General features: G+C 35.0%; 2 protein-coding genes across 5 annotated transcripts; both read left to right on the top strand.

Moving 5' to 3' along the window:
* Positions 1-1,635: 1,635 nt before the first annotated feature.
* LOC120354245 (zinc finger protein OZF-like) lies at positions 1,636-16,220 on the top strand. Of its 3 annotated transcripts, none has more exons than XM_039441116.1 (2): positions 1,636-4,063; positions 13,784-16,220. In XM_039441116.1, the coding sequence occupies exon 1, from the start codon at positions 2,712-2,714 to the stop codon at positions 4,041-4,043; it is 1,332 nt and encodes a 443-aa protein (XP_039297050.1). In that variant the 5' UTR covers positions 1,636-2,711; the 3' UTR covers positions 4,044-4,063; positions 13,784-16,220. The 3 variants fall into 3 exon arrangements, with proteins under 3 accessions (XP_039297050.1, XP_039297052.1, XP_039297051.1); XM_039441118.1 differs by lacking the exon at positions 13,784-16,220 and adding an exon at positions 4,218-5,335 and having other exon boundaries at positions 1,636-4,049; XM_039441117.1 differs by lacking the exon at positions 13,784-16,220 and adding an exon at positions 4,232-5,335.
* LOC111045869 (gastrula zinc finger protein XlCGF57.1-like) lies at positions 7,578-13,004 on the top strand. 2 transcript variants are annotated; one of them, XM_039441109.1, is made up of 2 exons: positions 7,578-7,846; positions 10,227-13,004. In XM_039441109.1, exons 1-2 carry the CDS (start codon positions 7,835-7,837, stop codon positions 11,895-11,897), a joined length of 1,683 nt encoding a protein of 560 aa, XP_039297043.1. In that variant the 5' UTR covers positions 7,578-7,834; the 3' UTR covers positions 11,898-13,004. The 2 variants fall into 2 exon arrangements, with proteins under 2 accessions (XP_039297043.1, XP_039297042.1); XM_039441108.1 differs by lacking the exon at positions 7,578-7,846 and adding an exon at positions 8,962-9,498.
* Positions 16,221-18,538: the final 2,318 nt, after the last annotated feature.

Genomic DNA, 18,538 nt, shown 5'->3' with positions numbered 1-18,538 from the left:
ATTTAAAATATATACTAAAGAAAACTCTAGATCTATTCAATCCTTGCTATGGGAATCTGTGACCTACAACCTAGCAGTAATCCAACCCTTGGAAAAGTGAGGTTGTGTTCCGACAAAAAGTCGGATAGGCTACATTTAAGGCCTATTCAATGTTAGGTAAATTCCTAAGCTATGACCAAAGTATTGGATGTTTTAAATTAATAATATGGATCGAATAATAATAATATAGATTGCATTTTTTTATAGTAAAGGAAGTAGTATATATTCAGAGAAAACTGATATCGCCATCTCTTCTCTATGGTATAATATACTGTATATCATTGTATAGCATCAATGGCCAAATCCAATTTCATCTTTTGCTTGAATTATTTTTCATATTCAAAGAATTATTACCCCTTCAATGCAGTACATGAGTACTATTACTTAATTCTTAATACAATACATAATTGTGATACCCTATTTTATATCCAATTCTGGTCTATTATTTAATTACGTGTTACCTATAGCATTTGCCAGTCATCAATGTTAAATAATTTTATTAGTTCAAAAAAAAGCAGAAGCCATACAGAACCAATAAAGTTGTTAATAAGAGTTCGATGCTTTTGGGTTAGATATAGTTTTAAAAATCCCTCAAGTATAAACCATCAAAACTCATTTTATTAATTTCATGTCACTGGCTGTTTTCTTCAAAACTACCTGAATTGAAGCAGTTAGCAGGAGCGATCAGAAAAAGAAGATATTATTATGAATAACATGAAATAAACACATCAAGATGTACTGAAAAAATGAATATATTTCTTAGATTAGTCCATCTCTTTCTTCTGTAGGCTACTACATCATACATGAATCATATCCATGGAATATTATTCATAGTTGATTTTCTTTGTCATCCTCTACTTCTGGCTGGTACACCACTAGGCCTGAAATCAAAAAGTTATAGATAATTTATTATTCATTATAAAAAAACTTTGCAAAGTGAATTCTGAAATTGATTGTAATCTGTATAAGTTTTCAATTATATTTTTTGGGAAGGAACTCTCCAATAATGAGAAAGTAATATCATATGAGAAATTCCAATAAACCAACAATCAGTTGAATTATTATTAGCATCAATCTGTAAGTTGTGTAATTCTGAATGATTGATTGGATAAATAAATCTCCATGCAGGAATTGGGATTAATCAGTGTGCTCAAAGGTCAAAAGAACTTGTTGGTGAACAACATATTTTTGGATACCATGAACAATTCATTTATTTCTGTGGTCAGTAGGCCTACTTCTCGACTGTTTGGTTCACTTAACTCTTCCAAAATGTACTGCATAAAGTAATTTTTAGTTCTACATTTAGAGAAACAAGTTTAATGAAACAAAATAATCAATAAATTAATTGCTTAATCTGAAATGATGATTATCTACAACATTATAAGTAGAACTAAGTGATTTGAAAATGAATACCAAACTGTAAATACATAAATCTCTCTCAAAACAATGCAGGTATTTCATCCATGAATTTATTTCATCATAAATTTTAAAAGGTGGAATCACTGTCATTAAAAGCTATTATTCAGTGTTTTCCAGGAGCACTTGCTGGGTTAATTCATCTATTCATAGTTCTAATGTATGGTCATTTTTATAACATGGACCTCACTATATCAGAAGGTATAATCAAGATCAACTATAGAATAGACCCCAACTATTAATTCAAGATGGCGCCGGTTTAAAATAAATACTGCATAAACCAGTTGACAAAATTTGATCAGCTGATAGATTGGTACAAATAGGAGTTGAGTCTTTTGGTAACCATCTGGTTTATAAAGTATGGTATTTTTTCTTCACCTTAGACAAGTTATAGAATAGACACGGCCGATTGTATAATTATTCACACTGGAAGTCAATAAAGCCAACATCTACTGCCATAGGCCTATCACCAAATCGTGATGTCAGCATTAGATAGAAAACTTTTCTGTAGAGTTTGTTCACGTTGTTTTCCATAGCAGATTGTTTCTATTTCAGCGGGATCACAACGGGAGTTTATCATTTTAATGAATAATAATTTACAACCTTTTGAAATGGACACTATCTGAAAGTTTCCTATCCGATGATGATGTCACGATTTGGCAATATGGCAGTAGATGTTGGCTTCAGAGGCTAGACTTCCCAGGGTGTCTATTCTATAACTGGTCTAAGTTCTCGACCCATGCCATGTTGAATCGAGGGTTGGGGTTTGTCATTCAGTTGGTCCTGGTTTAATCTGCAAACTGTACAGTAGTGTGAGGTTTCAGGCATGACCTCATAGTAGGGTAATCCTCAGAAATGTTGAAATCATAAGCACTCTGTTTCATTGAGTTTAGTTCAAACAATCTTTGAAGAAAGCAATCCTCAAGTGAGATTTTCATTATTCAAGTTACTTGAATTCAAGTTTTGTATAAAATGAATGTATTTTGCAAACTTGAAGACAAGTTTACAAGAACAGAAACTCAAATTCACAAGACCCTTCTCCAAGTTTTGTAGATGTTGAACATGTTTAACTCTTGGATTCATCTTGAATCTTGAAGGTCAATGTAGAATTCACAAAACTTTGTAATTTGATTTTTCAATTTAATTAAATACTTTTGAGGCTATTGAAACTTGAATTCCAAATGTGACCAACTCAGCCATTGACTTGTTTACAGGGAGAAGAGTGTGGAAGCCACAGTGGATTCAGTCCAGTTCAGATGCAGCCAGACTACTTGGATGGTCAAGTTCAAGACAACTCAAGATCACTGCCCCATTCACAACATCAAGGACCAGACATGGACAACTGTGATTGGCCAATCCATGAACCAGATCAACATCAAGACACCATTGAAGATAAGCATCACATCCAACTCAATGTGGATAATAAAAGTGTATACTTGAACCACAATTACTCCAAACATCCCATTGAAATAATTTGGATCAAACCAGAGGAACTAATTGAAGAAGATGAAGAAGAAGAACAACAACAACTTGGAGTAGAAGTTGAAGTGAGAAGTGGAGAAATAAAGCAAGAGAGTGACACCTGTCTGCAGATTGAAAGCATCTATTCTCTCTCCTCAGATAGACTAAACTCTGACCCCTCTGTTATTGAACAAATAAAATTTGAAACTGGTAAAATTAAGGAGGAACAACAATCTTTTGAAACAGACCATTCAGATGCATTGATGCAAATTGAAGGTTTTTCTTCTGATGGAGTATCTGAGAATTATGAGAGTGAAAGTGTATCATCTGGACTGTACATACCATACTTTGCAGAACAAGAAGGTTCAGGCTCCCATAGGTCTGTTGATGCAACTCCTGGAAACTTTATGATGAAAGATTCTGGAAAAATTGGCAATGAGGTGGACTTACTAATCGAAAATGCAAGGGAGAATGTGATTGATGCAGCAAGTGATAGTGAATTAACAAGGTGTCAATTGTGTGGTGATGAATTCAGCAGCACTAAAGAATTTAATCTTCATTGCAGAATACACACAGCTGGAAAACATTATGCTTGCAAATTCTGTAACTACAAAACAAAATGGAAATCACAACTCATCACTCATCTAAGGACACACACAGGTGAAAGACCCTTCAGCTGTGATTTCTGTGACTACAAAGCAAAACAGAAATCATATCTTATCACTCATCTAAAGTCACACACGGGTGAAAGACCCTTCAGCTGTGATTTCTGTGATTACAAAGCAACACAGAAATCAAATCTCATCAATCATCTAAGGAAACACTCGGGAGAAAGACCATTCAGCTGTGATCTCTGTGACTACAAAGCAACACTGAAATCAGATCTCATCAATCATCTAAAGTCACACACAGGTGAAAGACCCTTCAGCTGTGATTTCTGTGATTACAAAGCAACACGGAAATCACATCTTATCACTCATCTAAGGACACACACGGGAGAAAGACCCTTCAGCTGTGATTTCTGTGATTACAAAGCAACACGGAAATCAACTCTTAGTAGACATCTAAAGACACACACTGGATTAGACCCTTTAGCTGATATTTCTGTGACTACAAAGCAACACTGAAATCACATCTCATCACTCATCTAAGGACACACACAGGAGAAAGACCCTTCAGCTGTGATCTCTGTGATTACAAAGCAACACGGAAATCACATCTCATCAGTCATCTAAAGTCACACACAGGTGAAAGACCCTTCAGCTGTGATTTCTGTGACTACAAAGCAACACTGAAATCACATCTCATCACTCATCTAGAGACATACACAGGAGAAAGATGCTGATCACAGTTCAATAGCACTGCCCCATTTTCTTTCCATGTGCCTGTCATAGGCTACCTCTCTTCATGTACCTGTCATTGGCTACCATGGTGGCTAGCTTCACTCTATCCTCAGCTGCATGAAACAACTCTGCAGTATTCATGGAAAACTGTACCCTCTCATCTTTCAGCCGCGAAACTCTTATTCTGATGATCTCTCTCCTTCATTGCATTATGCACTGTATATCATAACAATGATGGTTAGGTTAGGCATTTATGGCATTCATTATTATAATATGCACCAAGTACTGCAACTCTCTCGCTTATACACTATTCAGCAGTTCTCATTCTTGTCAGAATTTTGGTATTAGTGACCTGACCCATCCCAACTCTCAAAATCCTCTTATACAGCCACATCTCATATGCCTGCTTGCAGCTCCTGTCAGTGTCAATGTTTCTACTCCATATAACAACACTGGTAAAACATAGTGCAACATTTTAACTTTAGCATTCAACCACAGATTTTTACTTTAAGATCTTTGAAGCCATCTTGAAAAACACACTCTTGCTCCCTTCAACTTGACTTTCTATCACCAGTCTTCGTTTCTCTACAATTTTGAATCTTTCAATTAGTAGCCTATAGTTATCAGTGATGATATTGTGAAATTTTGGATTTGTTTTCAACATATCTTAATTCCAAGTTTCTAGTTTTTATGTATTATGGACTCAAGATTTAACAAAACTTATAAAGTGATAAACATAACGTATTTGGACTATCTATCAAAAATTGAGAGAGGTAAAGTTTTAAGCTTTAAGCTCCTTGTTTGTTCCTTTTCCAATCATTCATGTTTAGTTGACAATTGTATCAATGAATTTTATCAATTGTATCAATGTATTGTATCAATGATTACAATTGTATCAATGAATAAAGTTGCTCATTTATGTATGTCCAGACAATTTCATCAGGTTTCAATTCAATATACTGACAATCTAGTGCCAGATAACTAAATAGCAAATTGAAGAACAAAATCTATAGTGAGGTCCACGTTATAATGGCAGTGGAGAAAGATAGGAGAAAAACGTTGCTGATCCTCTGTCTTGTCAATGCCTTCTATAGATGGTAGTTGATACAGGTTCATTAATGTAATATCAACTGGTCATCCTCATTTATAATAATCAATTTCATTTTATTAAGCAAGAAATTATATTTTCAATAATTTCATAATGAATTTTTATAATAAACATAAATTTTTTTTATTCTACATTGTTAAAAGACAATCTGGCAACAGAGCAAAGCGAGAAAGAGATAGTGCTTTCCACTTTGTTGGATGAAAGACAAGAATAGCAATACCATTGCTAATCAAACATTGCCATTATAACATGGACCTCACTATAGTATTAAAATTATAGCAGAATGGATAGAATAAGTGTATTATGTATGTTTGAATTGTGAGATATTTCACACACATATTAAATGCTACCTAACTCAATTCTATGTAGATATTTAAAATAGAATAGACTTATAGTAACCTTTAAATTAATAAAACAATAATTCAAATTGTAACTAACTAGTAGTTTTGGTGATCACAACATTGTCAGGTTATAAATGTTTACTAATAGTTTTGTAATTTTGAATAACATCTTCAAGTAAAATATTTTAGCAGCTGCCCCCCTATCTATCAACTGATTCATTTGAGATGTTTTAGTTTTAATTTTTTTCGAAAATGGGTCATGATTCTCCTTAGTGGTGATGTATAAGAATGTTATGAGGTATAAGGTTATGAAAATCATAACCCAATTTTCTAAAAAAATGTAAAACTAAAAAATCTCAAATAAATCAGTTGATAGATAGACAGATGCCAAAAGATGTTATTCAAAATTACAAAACTATTAGTAAACATTTATAACCTGACAATGGTGTGATCACCAAAACCAGTAGTTATGTTACAATTTGTATTATTGTTTTATTAATCTTGAAATGTACTATGATTCCATTTTATAAATACAAGAAAGTAGCCCTGAATTCATACATTTAATTTAAGATAGAGTTGATTATTATTAAAAATTAATATTACATCAGATATATGGGGATGACTTGAACACAGCTATCCACTAAATAGAAGACAGTGGTAACAGAGAATCGGCAACTCTGTGGTCCTATCATTTCCACTGACTTTATAATGTGAATCACATTATATGGATTGAGTATATTGGACAAGGTAAGGTTGCACAGAGAAACATTTACAAGTAAATACATTTCACTTAATGGCATCATATAGCTGAAACATGTGAGTAGCCTGAACAATTTTTAATAGGGAACTTAAGATTTCAATTTCTATTTGTATTCAATATTGTTGGCCTAACTCAAGAAAAGACAATTTACAAGTTAGTACATTTAAATGAAGTCTTAGATGTGTTGTCCAGAGATGCTCACCTTTCAAGTTAGCAAGTATATTTATAAGGAATACTGAAAGTTGGAAGTCAGTATCAGTAACACTTCCGCCCTCTGTGGGTTAGGGAAGCTTTGAGTCAATCATTGTACTCAAGAATGTGTTGGAAACCAGAATTCACCCACAGTATCCATGCTTGTCATAGGAGGCGACCAAAATGGACCTCAAGGCAACTCCAGAAGTTGCATTGCCTTCAAATCCACGAGATCTGCCCCATCAGGGCAGTTTTGGAGGGGCAAAAAGAAAAACCCAAGAGACCAGAGATGGGTGAAAATCCAGGCACAAATGTGGGTCAAGTCGAGGGTGGCCGGGCGCCCTAGAGGCAGTTTGGCGCCCCCTGTCTCAGCAGAAGGACCTACAAAGAAGGCCAGGAGTGAAACTCACGTAGGTCACAAGTTTGTGGTTGGAGAGGCCAAAACTCACCACTGTTCAAAGAAGGGCGGCCATTTAGGTAAAACTTCTTGGGAGAGGTGACGATTTTGACCCTGCAGAATTTCGGAGGGGCAAAAAGAGAAACCCAAGAGACCAGAGATGGGTGAAACTCCAGGCACAAATAATGTGGGTCAAGAGGCTGAGTCAAGCATGGCCGGGCGCCCTAGAGACAACTTGGCCACCTCTTCCTCAGCGGAAGGACCTAAAAGAAGGCCAGGAGTGGAACTCACATAGGTCTCGAGGACTAATCAGACTGAAGAGACTGCCAAGCATAGCACACTGCAACAAGAATTGCAACCAGGTGATAAATGGAATGTTAATATAGGGAAAACTCTTGGTGAAGAACACAGGGTATTGGTTTGCCTAACATACTACTTGGGAAAAAAACTCCCTTCTAAAACAATAACACTACAGGAAGATTCACAACATAAAGTCAGTATTGTTCCAATGGAAAGTATTAATGGCATTTCGAATGACACTCCAAAAATCGGAAGATATCGATATCGACCAATAATCGATTATATTTCAGTGATAGATCAGAGAAAAATTATCGATATATCATAATATCGATATATTAATGTTTGTTGATGCTGTGCTGTATCACTCCGAAAAAGTATTTTGCTGGTATTTTGTTCATCTAGATAGATTTTGAATACTGTTGCCCTTTAGTAGGTATATAAAATTAAAAATGAAATAGTGATATCATTTCAACTGCAATGGATTCAGAAGTAAGTTGCCCACTTCATATAGTAAGTTGCGTGAAAATCAAGAACCAAGTCTGACTAACATAACCTGTAAAACCAATTATTCTCTAATATCTTTTAATTTATGTTAAGATAGTTCAAATATGTTTTATAATGATTTCTTTTGGCTTATTATGAATTGAAAGAACTATACTACAGTAGCCTACTAATAATGGCACGATAATTATTTATGACTTATTATTCTTTGCACTGGGAAAAATTTTTAACATTGGAGTAAAAATCAGGCCTAAATCAGTTAATTTTGTAGGCCTATTTTAAAATACAATATCTTTATGACCAGGAAGCATCAAATAATTGTCATATAATTATTTATTATTCTGTCAAAATTGAGTGAATCCTGCTTATTTGTATTCAATTGTAGCCCTAACAGAAAAAAAAAACAATTTACAAGTAAGTACTGTACATTTAAATGAAGTCTTCGATGTTTTGTCCAGAGATGCTCACCTTTCAAGTTAGCAAGTCTATTTATAAGGAATACTGAAAGTTGGAAGTCAGTATCAGTAACACTTCCCCCCTCTGTGGGTTGGGGAAGCTTTGAGTCAATCATTGTACTCAAGAATGTGTTGGAAACCAGAATTCACCCACAGTATCCATGCTTGTCATAGGAGGCGACCAAAATGGACCTCAAGGCAACTCCAGAAGTTGCATTGCCTTCAAATCCACGAGATCTGCCCCATCAGGGCAGTTTTGGAGGGGCAAAAAGAAAAACCTAAGAGACCAGAGATGGGTGAAACTCCAGGCACAAATGTGGGTCAAGTCGAGGGTGGCCGGGTGCCCTAGAGGCAGTTTGGCGCCCCCTCTCAGCAGAAGGACCTACAAAGAAGGCCAGGAGTGAAACTCACGTAGGTCACAAGTTTGTGGTTGGAGAGGCCAAAACTCACCACTGTTCAAAGAAGGGCGGCCATTTAGGTAAAACTTCTTGGGAGAGGTGACGATTTTGACCCTGCAGAATTTCGGAGGGGCAAAAAGAGAAACCCAAGAGACCAGAGATGGGTGAAACTCCAGGCACAAATGTGGGTCAAGAGGCTGAGTCAAGCATGGCCGGGCGCCCTAGAGACAACTTGGCCACCTCTTCCTCAGCGGAAGGACCCAAAAGAAGGCCAGAAGTGGAACTCACATAGGTCTCGAGGACTAATCAGTCTGAAGAGACTGCCAAGCATAGCACACTGCAACAAGGATTGCAACCAGGTGATAAATGGAATGTTAATATAGGGAAAACTCCTGGTAAAGAACACAGGGTATTGGTTTGCCCAACTAACATACTACTTGGGAAAAAAACTCCCTTCTAAAACAATAACACTACAGGAAGATTCACAACTAACAGTCAGTATTGTTCCAATGGAAAGTATTAATGGCATTTCGAATGACACTCCAAAAATCGGAAGATATCGATATCGACCAATAATCGATTATATTTCAGTGATAGATCAGAGAAAAATTATCGATATATCATAATATCGATATATTGTTTGTTGATGCTGTGCTGATTAACTCCGAAAAAGTATTTTGCTGGTATTTTGTTCATTTAGATAGATTTTGAATACTGTTGCCCTTTAGTAGGTATATAAAATTAAAAATGAAATAGTGATATCATTTCAACTGCAATGGATTCAGAAGTAAGTTGCCCACTTCATATAGTAAGTTGCGTGAAAATCAAGAACCAAGTCTGACTAACATAACCTGTAAAACCAATTATTCTCTAATATCTTTTAATATGTTAAGATAGTTCAAATATGTTTTATCCTGTTTTTCTTGTTTCTGATCTAAAACTATGAAAAAATAAAAACTCCCTAACCATCAAATAATTGTTCTACATATGTCCAAATACTCCTTCAAATCAATTCATTTCCAAGTTTATTAAGTCTGTCATATGTCATGAAATAGTTGTAGCTTACAAGAGTCTAAATACTACACCAAATCCATTCATAGAAATTTCATTAATTTTTTCTAGTTTCACAGCCCATTGAGTGCTTTGGCCTCCTCCACAACATTCCTCCATGCATATCCTTATTCTGTGAATCTTCTCTATTCTCTAGAAATAATCCCTGATCTCATTTTCCCATCATATTCTCGGTCTGCCCCTTTTACTTCCAAAGTAAAGTTTTTCTTTGAACACTATTTTTGGCATTCTGTTTTCATTCTTCCTTCAAACAGAGTCCATTCATTATGTTATCAACTATGAAATAGTAGCTCATCAGTCCAGTACTCTAATGAATCCATTCATAGATATTTCATTCATCAAATTCAAGATCATTAAATCTGTTGAAAGCCATGGAATAATAGTAACTTATTTGTCCAAATACTCCACCAAATGTGACTAACTCAGCCACTGACTTGTTTATAGGGAGAAGAGTGTGGAAGCCACAGTGGATTTAGTCCAGTTCAGATGCAGTACTTGGATGCTCAAGGTCAAGACAACTCAAGGTCAATGCTTCATTCACAACATCAAGGACCATACATGGACAACTGGGATTGGCCAATCCATGAACCAGATCAACATCAAGACACCATTGAAGATAAGTATCACATCCAACTCAATGTGGATAATCAAAGTGTATACTTGGACCACAATTACTCAAAACATCCCATTGAAATAATTCGGATCAAACCAGAGGAACTAATTGAAGAAGATGAAGAAGAAGAACAACAACAACTTGGAGTAGAAGTTGAAGTGAGAAGTGGAGAAATAAAGCAAGAGAGTGACACCTGTCTGCGGATTGAAAGCATCTATTCTCTCTCCTCAGATAGACTGGATTCTGACACCTCAGTTATAGAACACATAAAATTTGAAACCAAAGTTAAGGAGGAACAACAATCTTTCAAAACAGACCATTCAGATGCATTGATGCAAACTGAAGGTTTTTCTTCTGATGTAGTACCTGAAAATTATGAAAGTGAGAATGTGTCATCTGGATTGTGTCTACCATACTTTGAGGAACAAGAATGTTCAAGCTCCAATAGGTCTGTTGATGCAACTCCTGGAAACACTACCATGAAAGATTCTGAAAAAATTGGCAATGAGGAGGACTTACTAATTGAAAATGCAAGGAAGAATGTAATTGATGCAGCAAGTGATGGTGAATTAACAAAGTGTCAATTGTGTGGTAAAGCTTTCAGCAGCACTAGAGAATTGAATCTTCATTGCAGAATAATACACACAGCTGGAAAACATGCTTGTAAATTCTGTGACTACAAAACATATCAGAAATCACATCTCATCACTCATCTAAGGAAACACACAGGTGAAAGACCCTTCAGCTGTGATTTGTGTAACTACAAAGCAAAACAGAAATCACACCTCATCTCTCATCTAAAGTCACACACAGGTGAAAGATCCTTCAGCTGTGACTTATGTGACTACAAAACAACATGGAATTCACTTCTCATCAGTCATCTAAGGACACACACAGGTGAAAGACCCTTCAGCTGTGATTTTTGTGACTACAAAGCAACACGGAAATCACACCTCATCTCTCATCTAAAGTCACACACAGGTGAAAGATCCTTCAGCTGTGATTTGTGTAACTACAAAGCAAAACGGAAATCACATCTCATCACTCATCTGAAGTCACACACAGGTGAAAGACCCTTCAGCTGTGATTTGTGTGATTACAAAGCAACACAGAAATCACATCTCATCAATCATCTAAGGACACACACAGAAGATAGACCCTTCAGCTGTGATTTTTGTGATTACAAAGCAACAGGTAAATCAGCACTCACTGTACATCTAAAGACACATACAGGAGATAGACCCTTCAGCTGTGATTTTTGTGACTACAAAGCTACACGGAAATCAAACCTCATCTCTCATCTAAAGTCACACACAGGTGAAAGATCCTTCAGCTGTGATTTGTGTAACTACAAAGCAAAACGGAAATCAGATCTCATCACTCATCTAAAGTCACACACAGGTGAAAGTCCCTTTAGCTGTGATTTGTGTGACTACAAAGCAAAATGGAAATCAAATCTCATCACTCATCTAAGGACACACACAGGAGAGAAAGACCATTAAGCTGTGATCTCTGTGATAACACAACAAAACAGAAATCAACTATCAGTAGACATCTAGAGAGACACACTGGATGAGGCCCTTCAGCTGATATTTCTTTGATTACAAAGCAAAACAAAAATCAACTATTTTTAGACATCTAAAGACACACACTGGAGGAGACCCCTCATCTGATATTTCTGTGAATACAAAGCAAGACAGAAATCACTCATCTAGAGACATACACAGGAGAAAGATGCTGATCACAGTTCAATAGCACTGCCCCATTTTCTCTTCATGTGCCTGTCATTGGCTACCTCTCTTCATGTGCCTGTCGCTGGCTACCTCTTTTCATGTGCCTGTCATTGGCTACCTCTCTTCATGAGTGTGATTTTTTGGTCATGAGAAATTTATTTTCTTTTGAAAAATGAATTTTCTCACATTAAGATTTTGCTAACTGAGTCCGGGAAGACCCAAATTTTTTGCAGGGTTGAAGTATTCTCACGGATACATATTTCCATTAGCAATGGAAAATACTACTCCTGTATTTGGGAATATTTTAAACTTGCACTTTCCTTTCCCATGGAATTGTGCTCTGCCTCCACATAGACCATCATCTCGTTGGTGGAAGGGGAACATGATTTGGGTGGGAAAGATCAGCTCCAATCAAGCTGCGGCTGGCATCAGATAAAAATCTAGAGGTAGCCTGGGGCCTCGAAGGCCCTAATTGAACATGTTACATGTGGTGAAATATAAGTAGTGTATAACTTCTAAAAATGTTTGATTCGATTTCTTAAAATTATTTAAAGTAGTTTGAATTGTGGATGTTTTCTATTGTTTATTATGAATCTCAGTGAAATTAACAACAATGTTGTGTAGTGCAAAGTTATAGTCGTGATGAGATTAATAGTTCTAAAGATTGCAAGTGACATTATATTTTCTAGCTCATGTTTCAGAAACCCAAATTGACCGAGTCCCCAAATTATTCCTTGTAGTAGTAAATGAATAAAGATCACTCTACCATCTGTGACGATTCTTTTCAGTGGCTACTTAAAAAACTAGTTCTTTAAATCATATTATGAAAATCAAGGCAGAGGCAGCAAACAATCTCGAAATGTAATAATTATCAACATTACCATTAACTGAAAACAAAAATCAACTATTTTTAGACATCTAAAGACACACACTGGATGAGGCCCTTCAGCTGATATTTCTTTGATTACAAAGCAAAACAAAAATCAACTATTTTTAGACATCTAAAGACACACACTGGATGAGGCCCTTCAGCTGATATTTCTTTGATTACAAAGCAAAACAAAAATCAACTATTTTTAGACATCTAAAGACACACACTGGATGAGGCCCTTCAGCTGATATTTCTTTGATTACAAAGCAAAACAAAAATCAACTATTTTTAGACATCTAAAGACACACACTGGATGAGGCCCTTCAGCTGATATTTCTTTGATTACAAAGCAAAACAAAAATCAACTATTTTTAGACATCTAAAGACACACACTGGATGAGGCCCTTCAGCTGATATTTCTTTGATTACAAAGCAAAACAAAAATCAACTATTTTTAGACATCTAAAGACACACACTGGATGAGGCCCTTCAGCTGATATTTCTTTGATTACAAAGCAAAACAAAAATCAACTATTTTTAGACATCTAAAGACACACACTGGATGAGGCCCTTCAGCTGATATTTCTTTGATTACAAAGCAAAACAAAAATCAACTATTTTTAGACATCTAAAGACACACACTGGATGAGGCCCTTCAGCTGATATTTCTTTGATTACAAAGCAAAACAAAAATCAACTATTTTTAGACATCTAAAGACACACACTGGATGAGACCCCTCAGCTGATATTTCTGTGAATACAAAGCAAGACAGAAATCACTCATCTAGAGACATACACAGGAGAAAGATGCTGATCACAGTTCAATAGCACTGCCCCATTTTCTCTTCATGTGCCTGTCATTGGCTACCTCTCTTCATGTGCCTGTCATTGGCTACCTCTCTTCATGTGCCTGTCGCTGGCTACCTCTCTTCATGTGCCTGTCATTGGCTACCTCTCTTCATGTGTGTGATTTTTTGGTCATGAGAAATTTATTTTCTTTTGAAAAATAAATTTTCTCACATTAAGATTTTGCTAACTTGAGTCCGGGAAGACCCAAATTTTTTGCAGGGTTGAAGTATTCTCACGGATACATATTTCCATTAGCAATGGAAAATACTACTCCTGTATTTGGGAATATTTCAAACTTGCACTTTCCTTTCCCACGGAATTGTGCTCTGCCTCCACATAGACCATCATCTCGTTGGTGGAAGGGGAACATGATTTGTGTGGGAAAGATCAGTTCCAATCAAGCTGCGGCTGGCATCAGATAAAAATCTAGAGGTAGCCTGGGGCCTCGAAGGCCCTAATTGAACATGTTACATGTGGTGAAATATAAGTAGTGTATAACTTCTAAAAATGTTTGATTCGATTTCTTAAAATTATTCAAAGTAGTTTGAATTGTGGATGTTTTCTATTGTTTATTATGAATCTCAGTGAAATTAACAACAATGTTGTGTAGTGCAAAGTTATAGTCGTGATGAGATTAATAGTTCTAAAGATTGCAAGTGACATTATATTTTCTAGCTCATGTTTCAGAAACCCAAATTGACCGAGTCCCCAAATTATTCCTTGTAGTAGTAGATGAATAAAGATCACTCTACCATCTGTGACGATTCTTTTCAGTGGCTACTTAAAAAACTAGTTCTTTAAATCATATTATGAAAATCAAGGCAGAGGCAGCAAACAATCTCGAAATGTAATAATTATCAACATTACCATTAACTGATAACAATATCAAATTGAATCAGTCTCTTCCAGTAAACCAATTGAGTTCATATTACTTATTATATTATTTATTCTATGAATTATAAAATTATTATATTAAAATCACATTTATAAGTTATGGGAATGTTGTGGTAAACCTAACCTAAAACGTTTGAATGCTTAGAACACTAGTATAGAGTTGAGATCAATTAGACCTGCATATTGTATAATATAATGTGATGGCATGTTTATTTGTTTATTATTATTTTTCGTTATTGTGTAGGATAGAAAAAAGGAATCTATAATAATAAGCTAATCAAAATTATTAGCACAATAAATGAGTTTATTTTTGAAAAACAAATTATAAAAAAGATATAGTATTCTGATGTACAATAATAGCAAAAAGTTACAAATACTCTTTGTATGTAAGTCTACATTGACAAACGGTATTATTCAATTTAATTACATTTATTGTTTGGATTATCAACAAATAAATATTAAATAGAAGCGATCTTGCTAGATTCATTCCTCTCTGCATGAACAACCAATCAGAGGACAAAGAAAGGGATACCAAAATTTGAATTGTTGAGATGCAACACAGAATGTTGTGATCTCTGTTATTGTAATTTTATGTATTATTATAATTACCTACACTGTTGGAATTGAACTGTATTTTGAAATGATTGAATTATATTTATGTTTTAATGTATTTATTTGTCTTGTAAGTCAGGGAATTGAATGTAAACAAAGGAACCATTTTTCATAAAAATATGATGTGTGCACTACGTCATTCAGCTACAACCAATAGCAATCATGCTATGCAAATTAGAAACAGAGAGATTCAAAGAATTGTAAGCTTAATTCGTGGAAGGAGTTTTCTTCTCTAGCACTGACCTTGCCCTAGTCACACGTTCTGAGTAAACTTGCATTTTTGTTGAAAAATTTTACGTAAATTGTTTCTTAATTGTTAATTGTAAAGTTCCTTTTGTTTGTGAAAATAATAATTAATGTAAAATACCTGATTGAATCTACATGAATTGCTGAGTAATATACCAGCAACACGTTTTACTTGGAGGCCAGAAAATCCAGCACATGGCAGAGGAATAATTATTTGCGAACCAAGGAAAAAGGAAAACAGAGTCACGTGAGTTGTTCTTCTAGTAAATATTATTGGGGCCCCAAGTGATATAAATTCTAGTGAAAATTAATGGTCATGACCAGATTGCAATCAGGGAATATCCAATGTTAATAAACATTATAATAATCATCATTAAATTAAATTAATTTATAATCTGTCTATCGATCAAGCTATTCCAAAGCAGAACTCACAACCCTGTAATTATCATTTTATCATATCATTTTCTTTCAATTCTTAAATAATTATTAAAGTATAAATTGTACATGTCTGGTATTGTTAAACCAGAACACATTATATTGATCACCACTATTCACTTGAAAAATTATAATTTACTATCTGCTTACCTTGAAAATTGTCAATATATTGAAATAACTGATTATATCTTTCAGTTCGTTTCTTTTCTAAAAACCTTAATATCGTCTTTGACATGTTACCATTGGTATTGTGATAGACCTCATATGGTCAGTGCAACAAGTCGGGAAATTAATTGAGTGGAAAGTTGTGGATGGTTGCTAATGTATCAGTGGATCACTGCGGGATTAATAAATATAATTCTGCTTACATTTGCTTTTACATTGGTCACTGTCGGCGGCTTAGCTTATAATTTCCAGACTAAATTAAACAGTGTATGCGGTATTTTGCAGGATTTAAGTCAATGTAACCCAACACTGATAGGATTAGATTCTGTACTCGAACCTCTTTTCAGAAATTATATTCATTTAATAAAGTATTCATTATTAATTCTGATAGCGGTGAGAGACACAATCATACATGGATTTGTGATCTATATCTTTGTTCAGGTTGCATTGGCTCTTTATCAGAACAACAACCAGGTAATAATTTTAAGATTGCTTTATTTAAGCTCAGTACAATTGGAATACTCTAATCCCAAATCTGGGATAACCAACAAATTTCTCAACCAATTGAATAGATTTTCAGGTCCAATATTACACAGAGGGGCATATATTCATGTACCCATAAAAGTGAGAACTTTCATAAATTTATCTTCTTTTTTGTGTGGTCCATGCCCTCCCTGGAGCTAGGCCTGTCACACATCGTAACCCATTAGAATTCCAGACAAACAGTTAGCAAAATTTTAAAGATAGTCATCTTGGCTTTTAGAATATGCAATAGAATGTTTTTGATTACCTATTTGTTGTTGAAATTCTAGTACTTCAAATTAATAAATAATTCTCAAAATTGATTAGAATGCAAATTTTGTTGTTTATAAAGCCCCATGACTGGCCCATTAAGTATTTAGAGATCTCTCTTCTACCCCCATCTGGGGGCAGTTACAATTAAAAATGTTTTATTCTTGAATAATAACGAAAAAATCTGGTGTGGTGCACTCACACAACTTTCCTTGCTGTTATGAAAATTGATCACCTGACACTAGTATTCACGCGCATTTCAAGTCCACTATTCCAAGATCTGAGCCAGCTGGTGACAGGACAATAACGCTGGAGACATATCAGGTCTGCTATCTCTTCATAGTGAATGATTCAATAGAATCAACAGTTTGCAATTGAATAATCACATTTTCTCGAATTTCGAGCTTATTTTCAAATTCAGGTGAAAATGTTACTCAACATTGATTGTAGAGATTTTCATGCTCAATCTTTCCCACTTGAATTTTTTTATTTGAATTGTATCTAAAGCCCGATAATGGGGAATCTAAAATCAAACTTTGCATAGATGGGGCGGAGCTCCTGAAATATTTACAGATATGGGACTAGTGGCAGTTGATAGAGCTTATCAATGACTATTCTAGGTATGAATTTAATCAAAATCGTTGGAGCCGTTTTTGAGAAAATCGTGAAAAACACTGTTTTTGACAACATTTCCGCTATTTTAGCCATCATCTTGAATTGCATATGATCGAAATTGTTTGTGTTGGATCCTTATAGTGTAAGGACCTTGAGTTCCAAATTTATTCCGTTAATTGGGAGATGAGATATTGTGTACACAGACGCACATACACTTATACACACACATACATACCAATACCCAAAAACCACTTTTTTGACTCAGGGGACCTTGAAACGTATAGAAATTTGTAAATTGGGGTACCTTAATTTTTTTTGGAAAGCAATACTTTCTTTACCTATGGTTATAGGGCAAGGAAAGTAAAAAGAACAAAATTGATTGAGTGTAACTTCCCCAATAATACTATGCATCTGAGTTTGGGGGACAGTTCCAGGAGGCAGCATTATTCAATATGTTTATTCAACAAGTAGTCACATGGTATTATAATCACAATGTGATATTCATTATAAATTACAATATGTGTTGTTCAAATTACAAAATAAGAAACAGATAACAGTAGGTGAGTAAGTGATAACATAATTATAGTGTTGGGTGTACCTTGATATTCAGAGTGAGAGAGCAAGAGGACCCAAAACCAGTGATAATTTATTATTTTATAAGCCTCTATTGAATTTTTTTATTTGAATTGTATCTAAAGCCCGATAATGGGGAATCTAAAATCAAACTTTGCATAGATGGGGCGGAGCTCCTTAAATATTTACAGATATGGGACTAGTGGCAGTTGATAGAGCTTATCAATGACTATTCCAGGTATGAATTTAATCAAAATCGTTGGAGCCGTTTTTGAGAAAATCGTGAAAAACACTGTTTTTGACAACATTTCCGCTATTTTAGCCATCATCTTGAATTGCATATGATCGAAATTGTTTG

This window comes from Nilaparvata lugens, chromosome 14, assembly GCF_014356525.2.
Source record: "Nilaparvata lugens isolate BPH chromosome 14, ASM1435652v1, whole genome shotgun sequence".
Taxonomy (NCBI): domain Eukaryota; kingdom Metazoa; phylum Arthropoda; class Insecta; order Hemiptera; family Delphacidae; genus Nilaparvata; species Nilaparvata lugens.
Note: the sequence above shows the minus strand (reverse complement) of the source record. Positions and strands in the feature narration are given on the sequence as shown.

Coding starts and splice junctions, on each gene's coding strand:
- LOC120354245 (XM_039441116.1), top strand. CDS start 2,712: ATGCAGCCAGACTACTTGGATGGTCAAGTTCAAGACAACTCAAGATCA.